The sequence below is a fragment of the Aedes albopictus genome, unplaced genomic scaffold (genome assembly GCF_035046485.1).
Source record: "Aedes albopictus strain Foshan unplaced genomic scaffold, AalbF5 HiC_scaffold_717, whole genome shotgun sequence".
Taxonomy (NCBI): Eukaryota; Metazoa; Arthropoda; class Insecta; order Diptera; family Culicidae; genus Aedes; species Aedes albopictus.
Window position 1 is genome coordinate 1 of NW_026917551.1, and position 16,925 is coordinate 16,925.

A 16,925-nucleotide genomic window follows, 5' to 3' on the forward strand; every position below is an offset into this window, starting at 1 on the left:
GGTGTAGTAATCTGCGTTAAATGCCTACCTTCGCTAGGACATACACTGTGCTTAACTGACCTTGGAAGGCGTATTGTATTCGGCTTCAACACATAATGATGCGGAAAATAGAATACCTTTGTTGAATCCAGAATGTAAAAAAATCGAAGATCCAAAATACCTAAATATTGACATTTTCATTTTTTCATTCCTGTTTCGTTACATTTATTATCAGCTGAATGCCTCTCTTTTTTCATTCCATGCTCTGTCATATGTGTTTTTTCCACATAGTAAAATGTCCAATTTCTGTTAACAGACGTACAATCCGACTTAATAAACAAATGGATCAAAAAGTTTGTATTTCAATTAATTACTATACACAATTCTTGTGATGATTGAAAGTATAATCGAGAGTTACACTTCGACAACGAAGCCTCAACAAGGAAATCGAGGAAGTCGATAGAAATCTGACCTGGGCCCAGGTCAAGACTAAAGCTAGCAGCCGCTAGCTGTTACGTAGGCCCTAAAATCAAATGGAACTGTTATGGGAGCGGGGGCAGTAACTGACTGCAACAAATGTCCGCTGCACTATATATTACTATTATTAGTATTACTATATTAGAAGACTTGAAGATCTGATGTTTGCGGAAGTGTTTGCTTATGTATTAAACTACTAAAATCATTACTGCAAAGCACATAACACGACCATATGCCTAACACAGAAGTTCCCTGGAAGATATACAGCATCCGCTCGATAACTGACTGCTCTTTAACTGGACTGCTTTTTAACTGGGCGCTCGATAACTGGGGCAAAGTCGAGTTAAAAAGCAGTTATCTGTCAAAAATAAGCGAAATATAACCTCACATTTTACAAATCGGTAAACAAAACAAAATATAACAATAGCCTCCGGCTCCGGAAGCTCAGTCCAGTTATCGAGCGGTGCTCGCTTACTGGACTGTCGACAAAGCCCAGTTATCGAGCGGAAGCTGTAATCAAGTCCAGGGTACTCATAGTCAATGGATTATCCCACGGATATTGAGTATAAAAGGATCTATCGATTCGATTTCTGACTAAATCCAACAAAGTGATACAGTATTTATCTTTGCGTGGTATTGCGTGTATTCTCATATCAAGATAAGTATTTTATCAATCACTGGCAACAGCATGGGTTCTTCATTGGCAGTAACAGAAATTATACAATAATTTCTTGTTACTCTGTTTGACTTTTCGGTTCAATACTTATCGTTATTTTTGAATACACAGAATTTTTTCCCACATCATTGACTAGTAAAAAACGCGCGAAATATAGAAAACTCGAAAAACGAAAAAAAAAAAGCTGTGCAGGCCTGCATTGTGTATCTAGATAATCTCCGTAAGAAATTCCCAGAATGATAAAAAAAAATGTCTATGTACCAACGCCAATAGGCGCCACATTGCTAGCACGGTGTTCGAGGAGGCTTTACGTTTGAATGTTCAGAAGCACACCTGATGTTGCTAAACGACTTACGAACTAAAAATGTCATGATTGACCAAATCATTTCCAAGAACAGCTGAAAGTCAATCACTGCCCAGATATAACGTGGCGCCTACCTAATATTTGCCTTTTGCTTGTACAATTCAAACATTAAGGTCACGAAAACGGGACGCAACTCTGGTCAGTTTACCGGTTTACCTACGGATTACACATTCATCGTTCCCGCCCTGCATAGCAGCTGATAAGCAACTACAACCCCACCACCCATACTCACCCAGATTGGCACGATGTCGTCACTGAAGTGGTACATCTCGTACGAGTACTCGAACTTCCCCCGAATGTGATCGTAGATTTCGTTGGCCATCACCCCGTGCTGGTTCGGATAAACTCCGGTGGCGATGCTATGATGGTTGGGGAACGTTTTCGTGGGGAACACATTTCGCAGGTATTCCGCCGTGGTTCCATTCCGCCTCAGCTCGTTCATAAAGGACGTGCTATTGCGCCTCAGATACTCGGTCCGGAATGCGTCATACGACACCACGATGAGGGCAGCTGGTGTCGCTGCCGCTGCCGCAGCCGAAGACGGCGCCGTCGATCCGCCTCCCGTGGCAATAGCTTCGGATGATGCCCTGAGCAGTACAACCAAGGCAAACAGCCATCGGTGCCGTTGGAGTGCGGCCATCAAACTGGGAATCATAACTGTTGATTGACGATTTTCCTTGTTCGTTCACTACAACCTTGGAGATGATTCTGCTGCTGCTGGACAATCACACACCAAATGCATTGTTTTCGCACTTCCTTCACGGACGAATGCTTCGCGGGCAGCAGCGTTCGGAGGAAACAATAATCACTTCAATTTCAGTTTTTTCCCCTTCTGGCGACTAATTCACTATTTTTATTTTGATTTTTTCACTGTTTTCGTCCGTTCTCTCGCTTTTTACGTGTTGTTGGAACTGTTGTTTCTCAGCTCACTGACTGACGTTCGACTCGCGAGCTCGTTGCGGAGCGACTGATGAGATGACACCGATGACACGACTGACAGCAGCTGATCCGAGCGAACGATGATTGTTGTCTCGATGACAGTTAAATGCCGCGATAAGGTACACCGGGGCAAGTTAAAACGGATAGGGGAAGATAAAACAGCGGGTTAGCGTGATGTTATCTAATCAATAAACAATGAAGACATATAGGGCACTGCACTGTTTTGATTTTGTATGGGATTTTGACGTTTCTTGGCCTTGTTGTTTACAACATTTCTGTACGAGTGAAAGAGAAGGAGAGAATTTCATGCAGTGCCCTATAGTCCACTGCACGAATTTCTGCTGGCCTGCTTACTCTCACACGAAATTTGACGTTTGAGCGGTGTCGGCACCGCTCAAACGTCAAATTTCGTGTGAGAGTAAGCAGGCCAGCAGAAATTCGTGCAGTGGACCATAGCTTTTATTCAAACAATCTTTTGATAAAGGACAAACTTCAAAATTGAATTGAAATATTTTTCTAAACAACGTGTTTCATTTTGGCCCACCTGTTACATCTTGCCTCTGTGTACCTTATCTATCATTGATCGGAGCTTTAATCATTTCGATGGATTTTGATGGAGCTTGAAATCGAGTGCTTCCGAAACCAGACACAAGAAGCGCTGCAGTAGAAACTAGAGTGACTGGAAGGGCCACTCTAGTAGAAACAAAAGCTCATAACAACAGGGGAAACGGGAGCAAAGTAGCATGCTCATGTTTTTATTTTGCTTGGTTCAAGGAAAAAATAGTGATTTATGTAACGAGTTGCAAAAAGTTGTTTTTTTCAGCATGATTTATCCAACGAGGCTTGTCGAGTGAGCATGAGCATGAGCATGAAATGACCGTACAATTCGTAGTTGCTACTCCGTTACTGACCAGAACGGTCAACATTGCACAGGGAACCAAATGGATGGGGCCTGGGTGTAGCTTTCCATCCTCAATGTGCAATATTGAAGGTTCAAAACTTTATATTGTCAGTACCGGCGCCGGCCACGTCCTTACGGTCATCGGGGAAGGGAAGGAATGTTGGTGTGACATCCGTTGCTACTAGAGACCGTGTGTACCTCCGCATCCCCACGGTTGTCACAGGAAGGAAGTTTGTTACAAGGGAAGTGTTGTCGCAACCACTGTGCGAAACGATCAAACCACACAGGCGGTGAGACAACTGGTCATTCCCTCGAGCACCGTTTAATGGTCAAATCATTTGGGGTATGACTAACACTACAAAGGCGTGAGGAGATGTGGTAGATGTTATTTTTTTTGTTATCAGGTGGCACAAGATTGGCAGTTCATTATAATAGACTAGCAAAACAGTTTGTTAATTCTTTAGCCTGTAAGTTATCAGTGTTGAGCATTCGAAATCAAAATTAATAATATAATTTGAACTCCTTAGATATTGGATTGAGCCTAGAATATTTGAATACTATTGATTACGCGTTGTGAGTACTGACTAGAACAGTGCAATTAGAATTCATTAGGTGAGTCAGACGAACAGAAATTTAACTCTATTGTGTACTGAGTAGTTTCCCTGGATATTATAGACGGCGTATTGTTCGGCCTTGCAGTTGTAGCGACAGTGCAACTATCGTACTAGGGGTGCACAGTAAGTAATGCGAAACCCAAGAATGGTTATTGCGACATGAATTAGAATTGGATTTTGTAGGATTGAATTTAGAACGGTTGTCCATTTGAGAAGGTCTAGGGAGCAAAAATACCTCGCAACACAGAAATGTGAGTATTATGATCGAAATATTGTATAAAAATTACTCAATGAAATATATTGCAGCTATGAAGTTGCGCAGTAAAGCAGCTATCCAGATTCGTGTTCTACGCCCACGCTTCCCACAACATTCTTCATAGATTTCTATCCTAAGTTGGAAAGAAGTCTAGGACCGAAACCTTCTACTCAACGGTGCCCCGGATATTGGTCAGCGGTCAACTGCAACGAACATTCACCGTTGTGAATATCAATAAAGTCAGTACATTAGTTTAGTATTAAGTACATCTACTGTCCGCGCGTTACACATTCGCAGTTAACCACGTAGTCAGTTTCGGGTCGAGAGTGTCAAGTGTGTCACAATTAAGTGATCGGTGAAGTAGTTATCCTTCGGAGTCTGGAGGAAACCTGCCGCAGTATGGCCACCAATCAGGTGAACAGGACCCGCTGTGAAAAGTGCGATATGGATGATACGGCAGAGATGATCCACTGTGAATTATGCTACAGGCGGGAACATTTCGGTTGCGCTGGAGTACCAGATGGCTTTAACCCCGCGAATTCTACTTGGTGCTGCCAACAGTGTGAAGCAGAGAAGATTGCCGCCAACGTTCCGAGATCTACACGAAGTTCTACGTCGAGCAGGAGATCACTCCGTTTGAAGTTGGCCTTGGAAGAACTGGAGGTGCGGAACCGACTCCGCATGAAGGAAATAGAAGCCGAGAAGGAGTTTTTTAAGCAAAAGTATGAGCTGCTCAAGCAGATGGAAGATGAAGACGATCGGGAGAGCCGGCGCAGTATAGTTAGCGAGAAAACTAAGCGTGAAAGGCTGGAAAAGTGGTTGGCCAAACATCCCAACGGAGTTGAAACAACAGGTGGGACGAAATCAGCAGATATATCGCAAGAAGATGCAACCATCCATCAACTAGAACATACCCCGCAGAGTTCATCTACGTTAAACCGGATAGTTGAGGAGACTCCAGTGCCGGCCGTAGTCAGTCAGTGCTCAATCCCAGCAGTAGGCCCAGTGCAACTGAATAGTTCGCTCTTGGGAGGCACGATACTTACACCAGCCGACATGGACATCTCGGCGAATAACATCGTCAGCAATGAGCCTCCCCCGCCAGTCGTAGCGAGGTCGAGTGCAGCGATCTGCTTTAGTACCCCTGTTGCGATTACGTCAAGTAATCTAGTAAACCCATTACCGGCAGCGATTTCCACTACTGGGAATTTCCAACACATTTCTGGGAAACAATCAGCAGCGCATCCAATCCAGAAAGCGAGCATATCAGTACAACACCCATCACAGTGGGATACAAGTCAGGTGACGACCGAAGGAAATGTCGCCAATGTAAGAGGAAACGTACAACCGACAATACAGTCGTATAGCAGAGAAGTCCACAGCGGAATTCAGTCGGGCGTAACTACGGCTCCAATGCAATCACATGAGCAAATTCCGTCATGGGTCTCAAACAAGAACATTGGCCAACGAAGCTTACACACCGATAACGAGCATCCATCAGGAGTGTATCCAGTATCATCTACGATGTCGGAGATCAACGGACCTTACTTCGGATCGCAGTTCCGTCACAATTTAGGCGGTACGTTCCCGTCGTCGGTGTACACGTCAGGAACACAACCATTGCCTTCGTATCCAGCGGCAGGACAGTATTCTGTGGTTCAGCTCGTTCCTCCAGGAATGATTCCACCACAACAGCCGCCAGCAATTTGGCCGGTGCAACAGCCGAGGACAATAGTGCAATCCGGAGTTCATTTTAGCTCTCCTATAGTAGCTCCATCAGTAGCAGTACCATCGACGGAAACCCGTGAGAATGCAACTGTGAGGATGTCAACAGCAGAACGAAGTTCTTCAATACCTGGAACATCTTTCGTTGTCCCACCTTCATCACGCTCGTTTGCACCGCGTGGTACAACTTCGTACACACCATTGGACAACGAACACTTACAACGTCAGAATGGCCCAACCGCATCCCAAATCGCAGCTCGCCAAGTTATTTCTCGTGACCTACCAACGTTTTCAGGCAATCCAGAAGACTGGCCTATCTTCTTCAGCTCATTCCAAAACTCTACGGAGACGTGCGGGTACAGCGATGCCGAAAACCTTGCGCGATTGCAGCGATGTTTGAAAGGTGCAGCACTGGAGGCAGTAAGGAGCCGACTTCTTCTTCCAGCATCAGTTCCAAATGTTATCGAGACTCTGCACAAGTTGTATGGCAAACCCGAAAACCTTATCAACTCTCTACTGAGAAAAGTGCGCAACACTCCGTCACCAAAATCAGACAACCTTCATTCCATTATTACGTTTGGATTGGCGGTTCAAAACTTGGTGGACCATATCATCATTGCAGAACAGGACTCACACCTGGCGAATCCTATGCTGCTGCAGGAACTAATGGGAAAACTGCCCACGTCGTTGAAGTTACAGTGGGGAGCTTTCAAACGTTCCTACGCCGACGTTAATCTCACCACCTTCAATGAATTCATGGTGGAGATGGTTGATCTTGCCTCTGATCTCACAGTAAACGAAGATGCGCCAAGTGGACAGAAGCAACAAAAAGAAGAGAGAAGCAGGCGGAAAGAGAAACTCTTTGTCCACTCTCACGAAGAACTTAAGGAAACTGAGAAGATACAAGATTTGAAGCTGAATGAACAAGCCAAACTTTGTTCAAACTGTGGCGTTAGTGGACATCAGATTCTTCAATGTATCAACTTCAAAGCGATGAGCGTAGAGGACCGGTGGAAGGCAATTCGACAGAGAAATCTTTGCCGCAGTTGTCTTATACCACATCGTAAGTGGCCATGTAGATCCAAGAAGGAATGCGGAAAGGATGGATGTACTAGCAGACATCACTGGCTGCTTCACGAACCACGGAAGACACTACCACAACAAAACGCAGCTACTACGACAACGAGATCAACTGGAAGCACTCAAGTTGCCCATCAAAACCATCACTTCGATCAGTCATATTCTCTCTTCCGCTACGTGCCAATTACCGTTTATGGAAACGGGAAGCAGATTGATATCTATGCTTTTCTTGATGAAGGATCTAGCACCACAATGATTGAGACAGGCGTAGCAGATCTGCTGGAAGTCAACGGGCCAAAAGAATCTCTTTGGTTGACGTGGACTGGAGAAATCACAAGAGAAGAAAAGGAATCCCGCATCATCAGTATTGCAGTCGCAGGAGCCGGGATCAATAGGAAATTCTCAATTGGAAATGTGCGCACCGTAGAGGAATTAAAGCTTCCCAGACAGTCGTTCTGCTATGAAGTCATGGCAGAAAAATATCCCCACCTTAGGAGAATTCCCATCAAGAGCTATCACAATGCGACACCGCGTATGATCATAGGTATTGAACATGTTCGCCTTCTGACCTCACAGAAACTACGTGAAGGGAAAGGAGAAGGGCCAGTTGCCGTGAAAACACGGCTTGGTTGGAGCGTATTCGGTAGGCAAACGGAGAAGATACCTACTGTTGAACGTGTGAACTTTCACCATTCGGAATCGCTCAGTAATCGCGCGCTACACGATTCCATGAAGCAGTTCTTTCGTTTAGAAGAGAGCACAGTCACGACGAAAATGGAAGCGGAAGAGGACAAAAGAGCACGTCAACTGTTAGAGCAGAGAACGGTACGGACAGGAAGCCGGTTTGAAACAGGCTTGCTTTGGAAAGTGGACAATCCGTCGCTTCCAAATAGTTTCCCCATGGCGCTTCAAAGGTTGAAGTCTCTGGAAAGAAAACTAGCGCGTGATCCTGGACTACGACAACGAGTAAAAGACCAGATCAACGGCTACTTGGCAAAAAATTACGCACATAAAGCCTCGGAACAGGAGCTGGAAGACACCAATACGAAACACTCATGGTATCTTCCACTAGGAGTAGTGGAAAACCCGAAGAAGCCTGGCAAAACACGCCTCATTTGGGATGCCGCTGCTAAAGTTCAAGGAATATCGCTCAATGACTTGCTATTGAAAGGGCCAGACCTTCTTACATCGCTGTTAGCCGTCTTGATGAGATTTAGGCAACACAACATCGCTGTTTCCGGTGACATAGCGGAAATGTTTCATCAGATTCGTATAAGAGATGATGATAAACAGTTTCAGCGTTTCCTTTGGCGAGACGACCCAGAAGACGAGGTGCAAGTGTACGTCATGGATGTAGCTACCTTTGGGGCCACCTGTTCCCCATGTACGGCACAATATATAAAAAACCGGAATGCACTCGAGTTTGCTGAATCCTTTCCAAGAGCCGTGGAAGGAATCATAAAAAACCATTACGTAGATGATTTTCTGGATAGCGTGAATACAGAAGAAGAGGCGGTTGAATTGGTCGGAGAAGTTAAAATGATTCATGCAGCAGCGGGGTTCCAAATAGGAAAATTCCAGTCAAACTCCTCGACGGTGTTGTCACGACTGGGAGAACCAGTGAAAACAGATGTCAAGTCATTGAATTTGGACAAGCAGGATGGAACTGAGCGAATTCTAGGAATGGTATGGTCAGTAACAGCGGATGTATTCACCTTTGATACTCTGGCGCTACCAAGTATTCAGCAATTAGTCAAGAGCGGTATGGTGCCGACAAAGCGTCAAGTCCTACGGGCAGTGATGTCACTATTCGATCCGCTTGGTTTGGTAGCCCATTACGTGGTGCATGGGAAGATATTAATGCAGGAGATTTGGAGATCTGGAACTGAATGGGATGAACCAATTGCTGGACATCTACATGACACCTGGTACCGCTGGATTGAGCTACTCTACCAGCTGAGCGAAGTGCGAGTTCCCCGGTGTTATTTCAGTGGAGAGAAACTGCAACATCTACAGCTCCACGTATTTGTCGATGCCAGTGAAATGGCGTATGCGGGTGTGGCGTACCTACGAGTGGATTCCGGGACCGAACGAAAATGTACGCTGGTTATGGCGAAAACTAAAGTGTCACCACTGAAGCCGTTGTCAGTTCCGCGGCTTGAGCTACAAGCAGCGATGCTAGGCGCACGACTTGCGCAAAGCATTGGCTCTTCTCTAACAATACCAATAGAGCACCGTTACTTCTGGTCAGACTCATCGACGGTTTTGTCTTGGTTGAGTTCGCAACGACGTCGTTACCATCAGTTCGTGGAGTTTCGAGTCGCTGAAATTCTCTCATTAACTTGCATTGATGAGTGGCGATACGTTCCCACTAAGTTAAACGTGGCTGATATAGCAACAAAGTGGGGTAGTGGGCCAAGTTTTCAGCCACATCAGGAATGGTATCTAGGTCCAGCTTTTCTATATCAACCAAATGAGACTTGGCCGATTAACCAAAAGGTGGTTGGTGCAACCATTGAAGAGCTGCGGCCTATGTTCCTACACCACGTGAAGATCATGGAGCGTACGTTTGATTGGACGCGCTTCTCTAACTGGAACCGGCTTATCAGAACAGCAGCATATGTGTACAGAGCCATAGCAATCTTTAAGAGACGTCGAAACACGCGCAGCAGCTACAAAATCCTTCAGAAAGATGAATTCGCCAAGGCGGAGGCAGCGGTCGTGCGACAAATTCAGGCTGAAGAATACCCAGATGAGATTGCTTTACTAGGTCATAACAGCGAGGAGAGGAGCCTATCAAAATCTAGTGTGCTGTATGCTTTGTCACCATTCCTAGATGAAAATGGTATAATACGAATGGGTAGTCGTACGGAGAAAGCACCAAATATGGCTTACAATACGAAGTATCCAATAATTCTTCCAAAGAGCCATGCCGGCACAACGCTTTTAGTGGACAGTTTCCATCGGAAATACCTACATGCTAATGGAGAGACAGTGCACAACGAAATCCGTCAACTGTATTACATTTCCGGTTTACGAACAGTGATACGCAAAGTTACACGTGAGTGTCAACTCTGCAAAGTGAAAAAAGCAGTTCCTCGTGCTCCAATGATGGCAGCGTTACCCAGAGTACGTCTAACGCCCTTCATTCGTCCTTTCACGTTCCTGGGAATTGATTATTTTGGGCCCCTAGAAGTCAATATTGGACGAAAGACAGACAAAAGGTGGGTAGCGCTCTTTACATGTTTGACGGTCAGAGCGATCCATCTGGAAGTCGTGCACAGCCTTTCCACGGAGTCCTGTGTGATGGCTTTCCGGAGATTCGTAGCAAGAAGAGGCGCACCACTGGAGGTATATTCAGATAACGCTACAAATTTCGTCGGAGCGAGTCGTCTTTTGGTAGAAGAAATCCGAAGCATTAACGAAGAATGCGCAGCCACATTTACGAACGCTCACACAACATGGAAGTTCAACGTTCCCGCGGCGCCGCACATGGGTGGCCCGTGGGAAAGAATGGTCAGATCCGTGAAAACGGGAATGAAAGCTATAACAGAGTCGGCAAGACTCCCGAACGACGAAGTACTGCAAACAATACTACTGGAAGTTGAAGCTGTTGTCAACAACACGTCCGCTAACATACATTCCGTTGGAATCGGCGGAGCAGGAAGCCCTCACGCCGAATCATTTTCTGCTGTATGGGTCCAACGGAATAAAGCAACCAGCAACACAACCAGTAGATACCGGATCAGCTTTGCGAAGTAGCCACAAGTTTGCACAACGATTGGTGGATGGATTTTGGCAACGGTGGGTTCGGGAATACCTGCCGATACTGAGCAGGAGATCTAAGTGGTTCGATTCGGTGAAGCCAATACAACCAGGAGACATCGTGATAGTAATGGATGATAAGGTGAGAAGTTCGTGGATGAAAGGCCGTGTATTGGACGTAACAAAAGGTAAAGGAGGGCACGTTAGGAGTGCCAAGGTTCAGACCACCAAAGGAGTGTTTTCCAGACCGGCGGTCAAGCTAGCAGTTTTGGATGTACGGAAGGAGAGTGGAGAAGATCTTGGAGACGGCGCCAGGGCTGATCCAGTTGTTCACGGGGAGGGGAATGTTGTCGCAACCACTGTGCGAAACGATCAAACCACACAGGCGGTGAGACAACTGGTCATTCCCTCGAGCACCGTTTAATGGTCAAATCATTTGGGGTATGACTAACACTACAAAGGCGTGAGGAGATGTGGTAGATGTTATTTTTTTTTGTTATCAGGTGGCACAAGATTGGCAGTTCATTATAATAGACTAGCAAAACAGTTTGTTAATTCTTTAGCCTGTAAGTTATCAGTGTTGAGCATTCGAAATCAAAATTAATAATATAATTTGAACTCCTTAGATATTGGATTGAGCCTAGAATATTTGAATACTATTGATTACGCGTTGTGAGTACTGACTAGAACAGTGCAATTAGAATTCATTAGGTGAGTCAGACGAACAGAAATTTAACTCTATTGTGTACTGAGTAGTTTCCCTGGATATTATAGACGGCGTATTGTTCGGCCTTGCAGTTGTAGCGACAGTGCAACTATCGTACTAGGGGTGCACAGTAAGTAATGCGAAACCCAAGAATGGTTATTGCGACATGAATTAGAATTGGATTTTGTAGGATTGAATTTAGAACGGTTGTCCATTTGAGAAGGTCTAGGGAGCAAAAATACCTCGCAACACAGAAATGTGAGTATTATGATCGAAATATTGTATAAAAATTACTCAATGAAATATATTGCAGCTATGAAGTTGCGCAGTAAAGCAGCTATCCAGATTCGTGTTCTACGCCCACGCTTCCCACAACAGGAAGGGAAGGGATAGATAGTTCCATAGATCTGGATTCACATTGGTAAGTGATGTGAGCTATGCAACCCTTGATATGGTTTAGTCTTCCGCCAGCCGGCTGTCGGAAGAATACAATAATTTTATTGTATGTTTGTGTATTAAATTTAATTATATAACGGGTATGAATATTTTTTAAACCACGCTTATGTCGGATCAACTCGTAATAACGCACGTTTTAAGCTTATCGTTTCTCAGTCAGAAAATAAACTGTATGCAATTTCGTTTAGTGTTACTGCCAATGCTGAAAAACCGAAACCCGCGCCGTAGCTTTACGACAAAACTGGACAACTAAACAACTAGAATCGTTGCTTCTGAGTTTCATCTATGTGCTTGTACATATTATTATTTTTTTCCGCGTTCCCGTGTTAATAAGATTGCGGATAATAAAACCGTTGTACATATTTATTATCCGCGAATGTTCGCGACGCGTAATATAAGTTGAAAATGTGATGAACGAAAAAAAACATCGTTAAAAAACCGAAATTATGGTACTCGGCACGACGGCACGAATAAATCGACGCGGAAAACGTAGTCTACTTGTCACTGTATCGTACGGTAATATTGACCTTTCTAAAGAAAGAGATGCTTCGCCGTTTTGATCGCTGATTGCCTGCTTGTAAATCTGAAATAGAAAAAAGTATTAAATTGTGATACGTTCTCCACTGTTATATTTTTGTAAATTGTTATTTATGTATAGTTTTAATTTACCTCCATCCCTCTGAAAAAAACGGTATATTAGCAGTGAAAAATAAATAGAATAAAAAAAATTTAAATAGTGTAAAAATGTACACCAAATTTTGATCCTGGAATGTTCCTGCATTTAAATAAACCAGGCTGGAAAATAGCAAGATCAAAACTTGAAATGGTAGATCTTACACCGTAACGTACCATCCCAAGGTGATCTACCCACGTTACGGGTTTATCCAACGAGGCTTGTCGAGTTGGATAAATACGAAGAGTGCAAAAAAAAAAATCTAGTTTTGCAACGAGTTCCATACAAAATTTTATGCAATTCAGTATCATAATTTACATTTTATATAACTTATTTTGGTATCATAATGACCAATTTTTCCGAACTGGCTCATTATGCAACTGAAATGAGTTGCATAATGAAAAATAGTTGTATAATGTTCATAATGCAACTCATTTGAGTTGCATTATGAACATCTGAACATTATGCAACTCAAATGGGTTGTACAGTTCGGATTCGCTGGTTGGGTCACGACTGCACCCCGATTAGCGAATCGTGTTCGTTCGTTTGGGCAACTGACAACTGATCAAAATGCTCTAGACACACCCCAGTGACAAGAAATACGTCAGGGAACAATCACATACTTGCGCAAACGTTCTTTATACAGGAGCTGTGATGCGACGGCGGTCAAACGTCAAACTCGTTTTGATATCTATTTTGACATTGACAGTTCTTTTTAGTTGGATTTTGCCCCAACCAGTGAACATCCAACCATCGAGACAGCCCATCTAACGAGCTCTCAACGAACGAATCGTCACTGTATTATGAAAAAATCATTGCATAAAATTTTGTATGGAACTCGTTGCAAAACTCAATTTTTTCAGCACTCTTCGTATTTATCCAACTCGGCAAGCCTCGTTGGATAAATGTACGACTCGTACTGAAAAAATAAACTTTTTGCAACTCGCTACATAAATAACTATTATGCAATGGTTTTTTCATTATACAACTCATTTGAGTTGCACAATATTTATAATACAACCCAAATAAGTTGCATTATGAACATTATGCAACTATTTTTCAATATGCAACTCATTTAAGTTGCATAATGAACCAGTTCGGAAAAATTGGCCATTATGATACCAAAATGAGTTATATCAAATAGAAATTATGATACTGAATTGTATAATAGTAATTTATGTAACGAGTTGCAAAAAGTTGATTTTTTCAGCACGAGTCGTACATTTATCCAACGAGGCTTGCCGAGTTGGATAAATACGAAGAGTGCTGAATAATCGAGTTTTGCAACGAGTTCCATACAAAATTTTATCCAATGATTTTTTTTTCATAATGCAACTCACTTGAGTTGCATAATGTTCATAATGCAATTCAAATCAGTTGCATTATGAACATTATACAACTATTTTTCATTATGCAACTCATTTCAGTTGCATAATGAACCAGTTCGGAAAAATCGGCCATTATGATACCAAAATGAGTTGAATAAAATACAAATTATGATACTGAATTGCATAAAATACATTACCGTTCGGAGGCGTCCCGCAGCCGCAAGTTCCTTCATCGGTGATCTTCTGCTCATCGCCAGACTCAGTCCCCAGCGCCCCAGCTGTCTTACAAAAGAAGGGTAAATACTAGTGTTATAAGGGAACGTTCAAAAATTACGTCCAACATTTGGGGGAGGGAGGGGGGTCTAGAAAAGTATGACAGTACGTGTATTGGGTATAGGGAAATTGCGTGACAGAGGAGGGGAGGGGGTCTACCGTATGCGTGATAATGTTTGCACCATCGTTAAATAAAATTCCAGTTTTACTTGTGAAGACAATGTATTTGCAGGCATTTAAGCTATAACTCATATCATAGTAGGCTGTGAATAAAAAGTGTTGATTTTCTTAGTTTAACACTTGCATAATGACTGATTGGCAACCTAGCTCGTGATTTGTCCACGCGCAAATGTCGAAAAGTATCCGTGGTAGTGTCAAAGTCATGATCAACAATTTTTGAATTTATTTTTTTATTTTGACATTGCCTAATGGTGTAGACATTGACACACAAACAAAAGTTATAATAACTATTGATTCTGGAATTTGGTACGGATCGATAGTTTTTCGGAAATCGAAAAAAACGGAGGTTGCGTTCGGGCAAATGCAAGACTTTCTTATATGGCGCTACTCGTAGCTCCTGGATGCCATTGGTAATAATGTAAGTTTTTTTTCTATGGTCGAAGGATCATAAAGGCCATCGTAATTTTCCTTTTCGATATGCCATGCCGTTAAGTCGCTGATTTCGCGTTTCTTTGCCATTTTTCTCATTGAGCGCATATAATTCACCCAAATCTTATTTTTGGTGGCAGCGACAGCTTTTTTAATCCATGTTAACCTTGGACGACCAGTGGACACCTTCGGGAATAGTTGCCCTTGCTTTTTTTCGGTCTAATGTCGTTTTCGTTTTTGCGGCGGTGCTACACCGTTTCGTGCTACACTTTTCGTTGAAAAAACGAACGTTTTTGGTGTAGTTGCATTGGTATGCGTGTATAAAAACCAAAATATTGACAACTTTGCAAGCGCTGATTGGTGGATGCGGTGTACACCTGCTACACTCCCGATTTTCTGAGTGCTGCACTATCATGAGCGGTGCAGAAAAAGTGCTACACCGGTGTAGCACGAAAATCAAAAACGAACGTTTTCGGTGCAAAAGTGCTGCACCGGTGTAGCTGCACCGTAAAAACGAAAACGACATAAGACTGTTTTACGATTCTCCTGAACACTCCTGAAATGTCTTTTTTAACATTTGCGCGTGGACAAGTCCCGACTACCGCTGCTACCCCTTCATGGTGCAAATTTTAAACTTAAGAAATTGGATTTTTTTACCCACAACCTACTGTGATATGAGTTAGAGCTTACGTGCATGCAATAAAAACCAAGACATTGTGTGTACAGATGATATGGGTACCTTATTTGTACGATGGTGCAAACATTATCACGCATACGGTAGAAATCTCGAAAAACGATGGACGTAATTTTTGAATCTTCCCTAACGCGAAAACTGCCATTGCACCTCTCGGCTTGGCCATCACGATCCTGTAGGGAGGCATCACCCCACGCATTCGCATTGGCACTTCTGACCCTCAAAGCAGGCCTTTTTGCTGGCCCTTATCTCGGTTTCCAGCGTGACTTTTACAGCGGTGAATATACGGTATAGTCCAATTGTATGATAAACGCATATTTTGTTCGAAGAATTCGACAAATAATGAAAATGCCATTAACATGAAATAAAGTGCTAAATCATGTTCCAATACATTCATTTTGGCTAAAACTAGCAGACTACTATGATTTGAGAATTTTTGCCAGGTATTTTCAAATCTGGACCACTGTCTCAGCACATCGGTTCTATTGGTCCGCACACGTCCGAATGGATCCATTGAAGTGGCCTTATTGCTCTTTTCCGCGAGCCGTTGAAAGGATCTCTGCAATGCTTACCGAGGACACAAGCTTCGCCAAAATCCAGTTTCTGTGGTTTGAACTTCACACCAAGGGGAATGACATATCCTTTTCTAACCGGAATATCCGCATTTATCCGCTTCTAACCGTCGCTAACCGTTGCTAAGCGAGCTGCTAAGTGAGCAGAAGTTAGACGCGATTAGCGACGGTTAGAAAAGGATAAATGCGGATATTCCGGTTAGAAAAGGATATGTCATTCCCCTTGCTTCACACCAGCTGCAAGACTAGCTGCAAGATCTTCTCGAACTAGCACCGTCATGCTTCCTACACTTAAATGGCCGAGGCGGCGGCTTCACAGCTTGATGTCTTCAACATTTACCATGTTAGTACTTACCTGATGAACTTCGAGCTTCCGAACGTATAGATTTCCACGGAGGTGCGCCGTCGCCGACGCCATCTTTCCTCAGGATTGCAATACATATTTCCATTGAACAGGACTTCAACTCCAGTGTTTGTCAACTTCTTAACGGACAACAGGTTCTTTCGAAGAGACGGCACGAACAGGTCATCTCTTGCTTCCATGATCACTCCACGGTTACTCAATCCTTTGATCACGCCTGATTTGTTTGCGACCAGAGATTCGCCATGCTTTGCCGCGTTCATAACCTTGTGTTCCAGTTCCTTCAGCTACGAGAATAGTTTTTCTCGAGTTCACTAGATGCTCGCTAATACCCGAATCTAGCAGAAATTTCAGTTTTCTGTCGCTCTCTTGCTAAGCTGAACCGCTGTCCGCCATGAACACCACCAACTTGGAACCAGAAGCCAGATTTACAACCCTTTTGTTCATCCTGCAGTTTTACTTCAGGTGGCCCTTCTT

The 16,925-nt window shown here is 43.5% G+C and overlaps 2 protein-coding genes across 12 annotated transcripts; one reads left to right on the forward strand and one right to left on the reverse strand.

The window, feature by feature from the left end:
- Positions 1–1,728: 1,728 nt before the first annotated feature.
- Positions 1,729–2,476, reverse strand: LOC115269565 (bis(5'-adenosyl)-triphosphatase enpp4; the record flags this gene model as incomplete). Its single annotated transcript, XM_062844001.1, is given in 1 exon segment — positions 1,729–2,476. A coding segment is annotated over 1 exon segment (423 nt), but the record flags the coding sequence as incomplete, so codon positions are not given.
- A 1,121-nt stretch (positions 2,477–3,597) lies between these two features.
- On the forward strand, positions 3,598–12,929 carry LOC134284758 (uncharacterized). Of its 11 annotated transcripts, none has more exons than XR_009995924.1 (3): positions 3,598–11,487; positions 11,551–11,612; positions 11,673–12,929. XR_009995924.1 is itself a non-coding variant. In XM_062844004.1 (3 exons), exon 3 carries the CDS (start codon positions 4,606–4,608, stop codon positions 10,771–10,773), a length of 6,168 nt encoding a protein of 2,055 aa, XP_062699988.1. In that variant the 5' UTR covers positions 3,598–4,073; positions 4,134–4,201; positions 4,257–4,605; the 3' UTR covers positions 10,774–12,927. The 11 variants fall into 11 exon arrangements, 4 of the variants coding, with proteins under 4 accessions (XP_062699988.1, XP_062699990.1, XP_062699986.1 ...); XR_009995923.1 differs by having other exon boundaries at positions 3,598–11,342; positions 11,403–11,487; positions 11,551–12,929; XR_009995922.1 differs by having other exon boundaries at positions 3,598–11,612; positions 11,673–11,740; positions 11,796–12,928.
- Positions 12,930–16,925: the final 3,996 nt, after the last annotated feature.

Bases quoted from the DNA above. Each gene is read 5' to 3' on its own strand.
- LOC134284758 (XM_062844002.1), top strand. From the start codon at position 4,606: ATGGCCACCAATCAGGTGAACAGGACCCGCTGTGAAAAGTGCGATATG.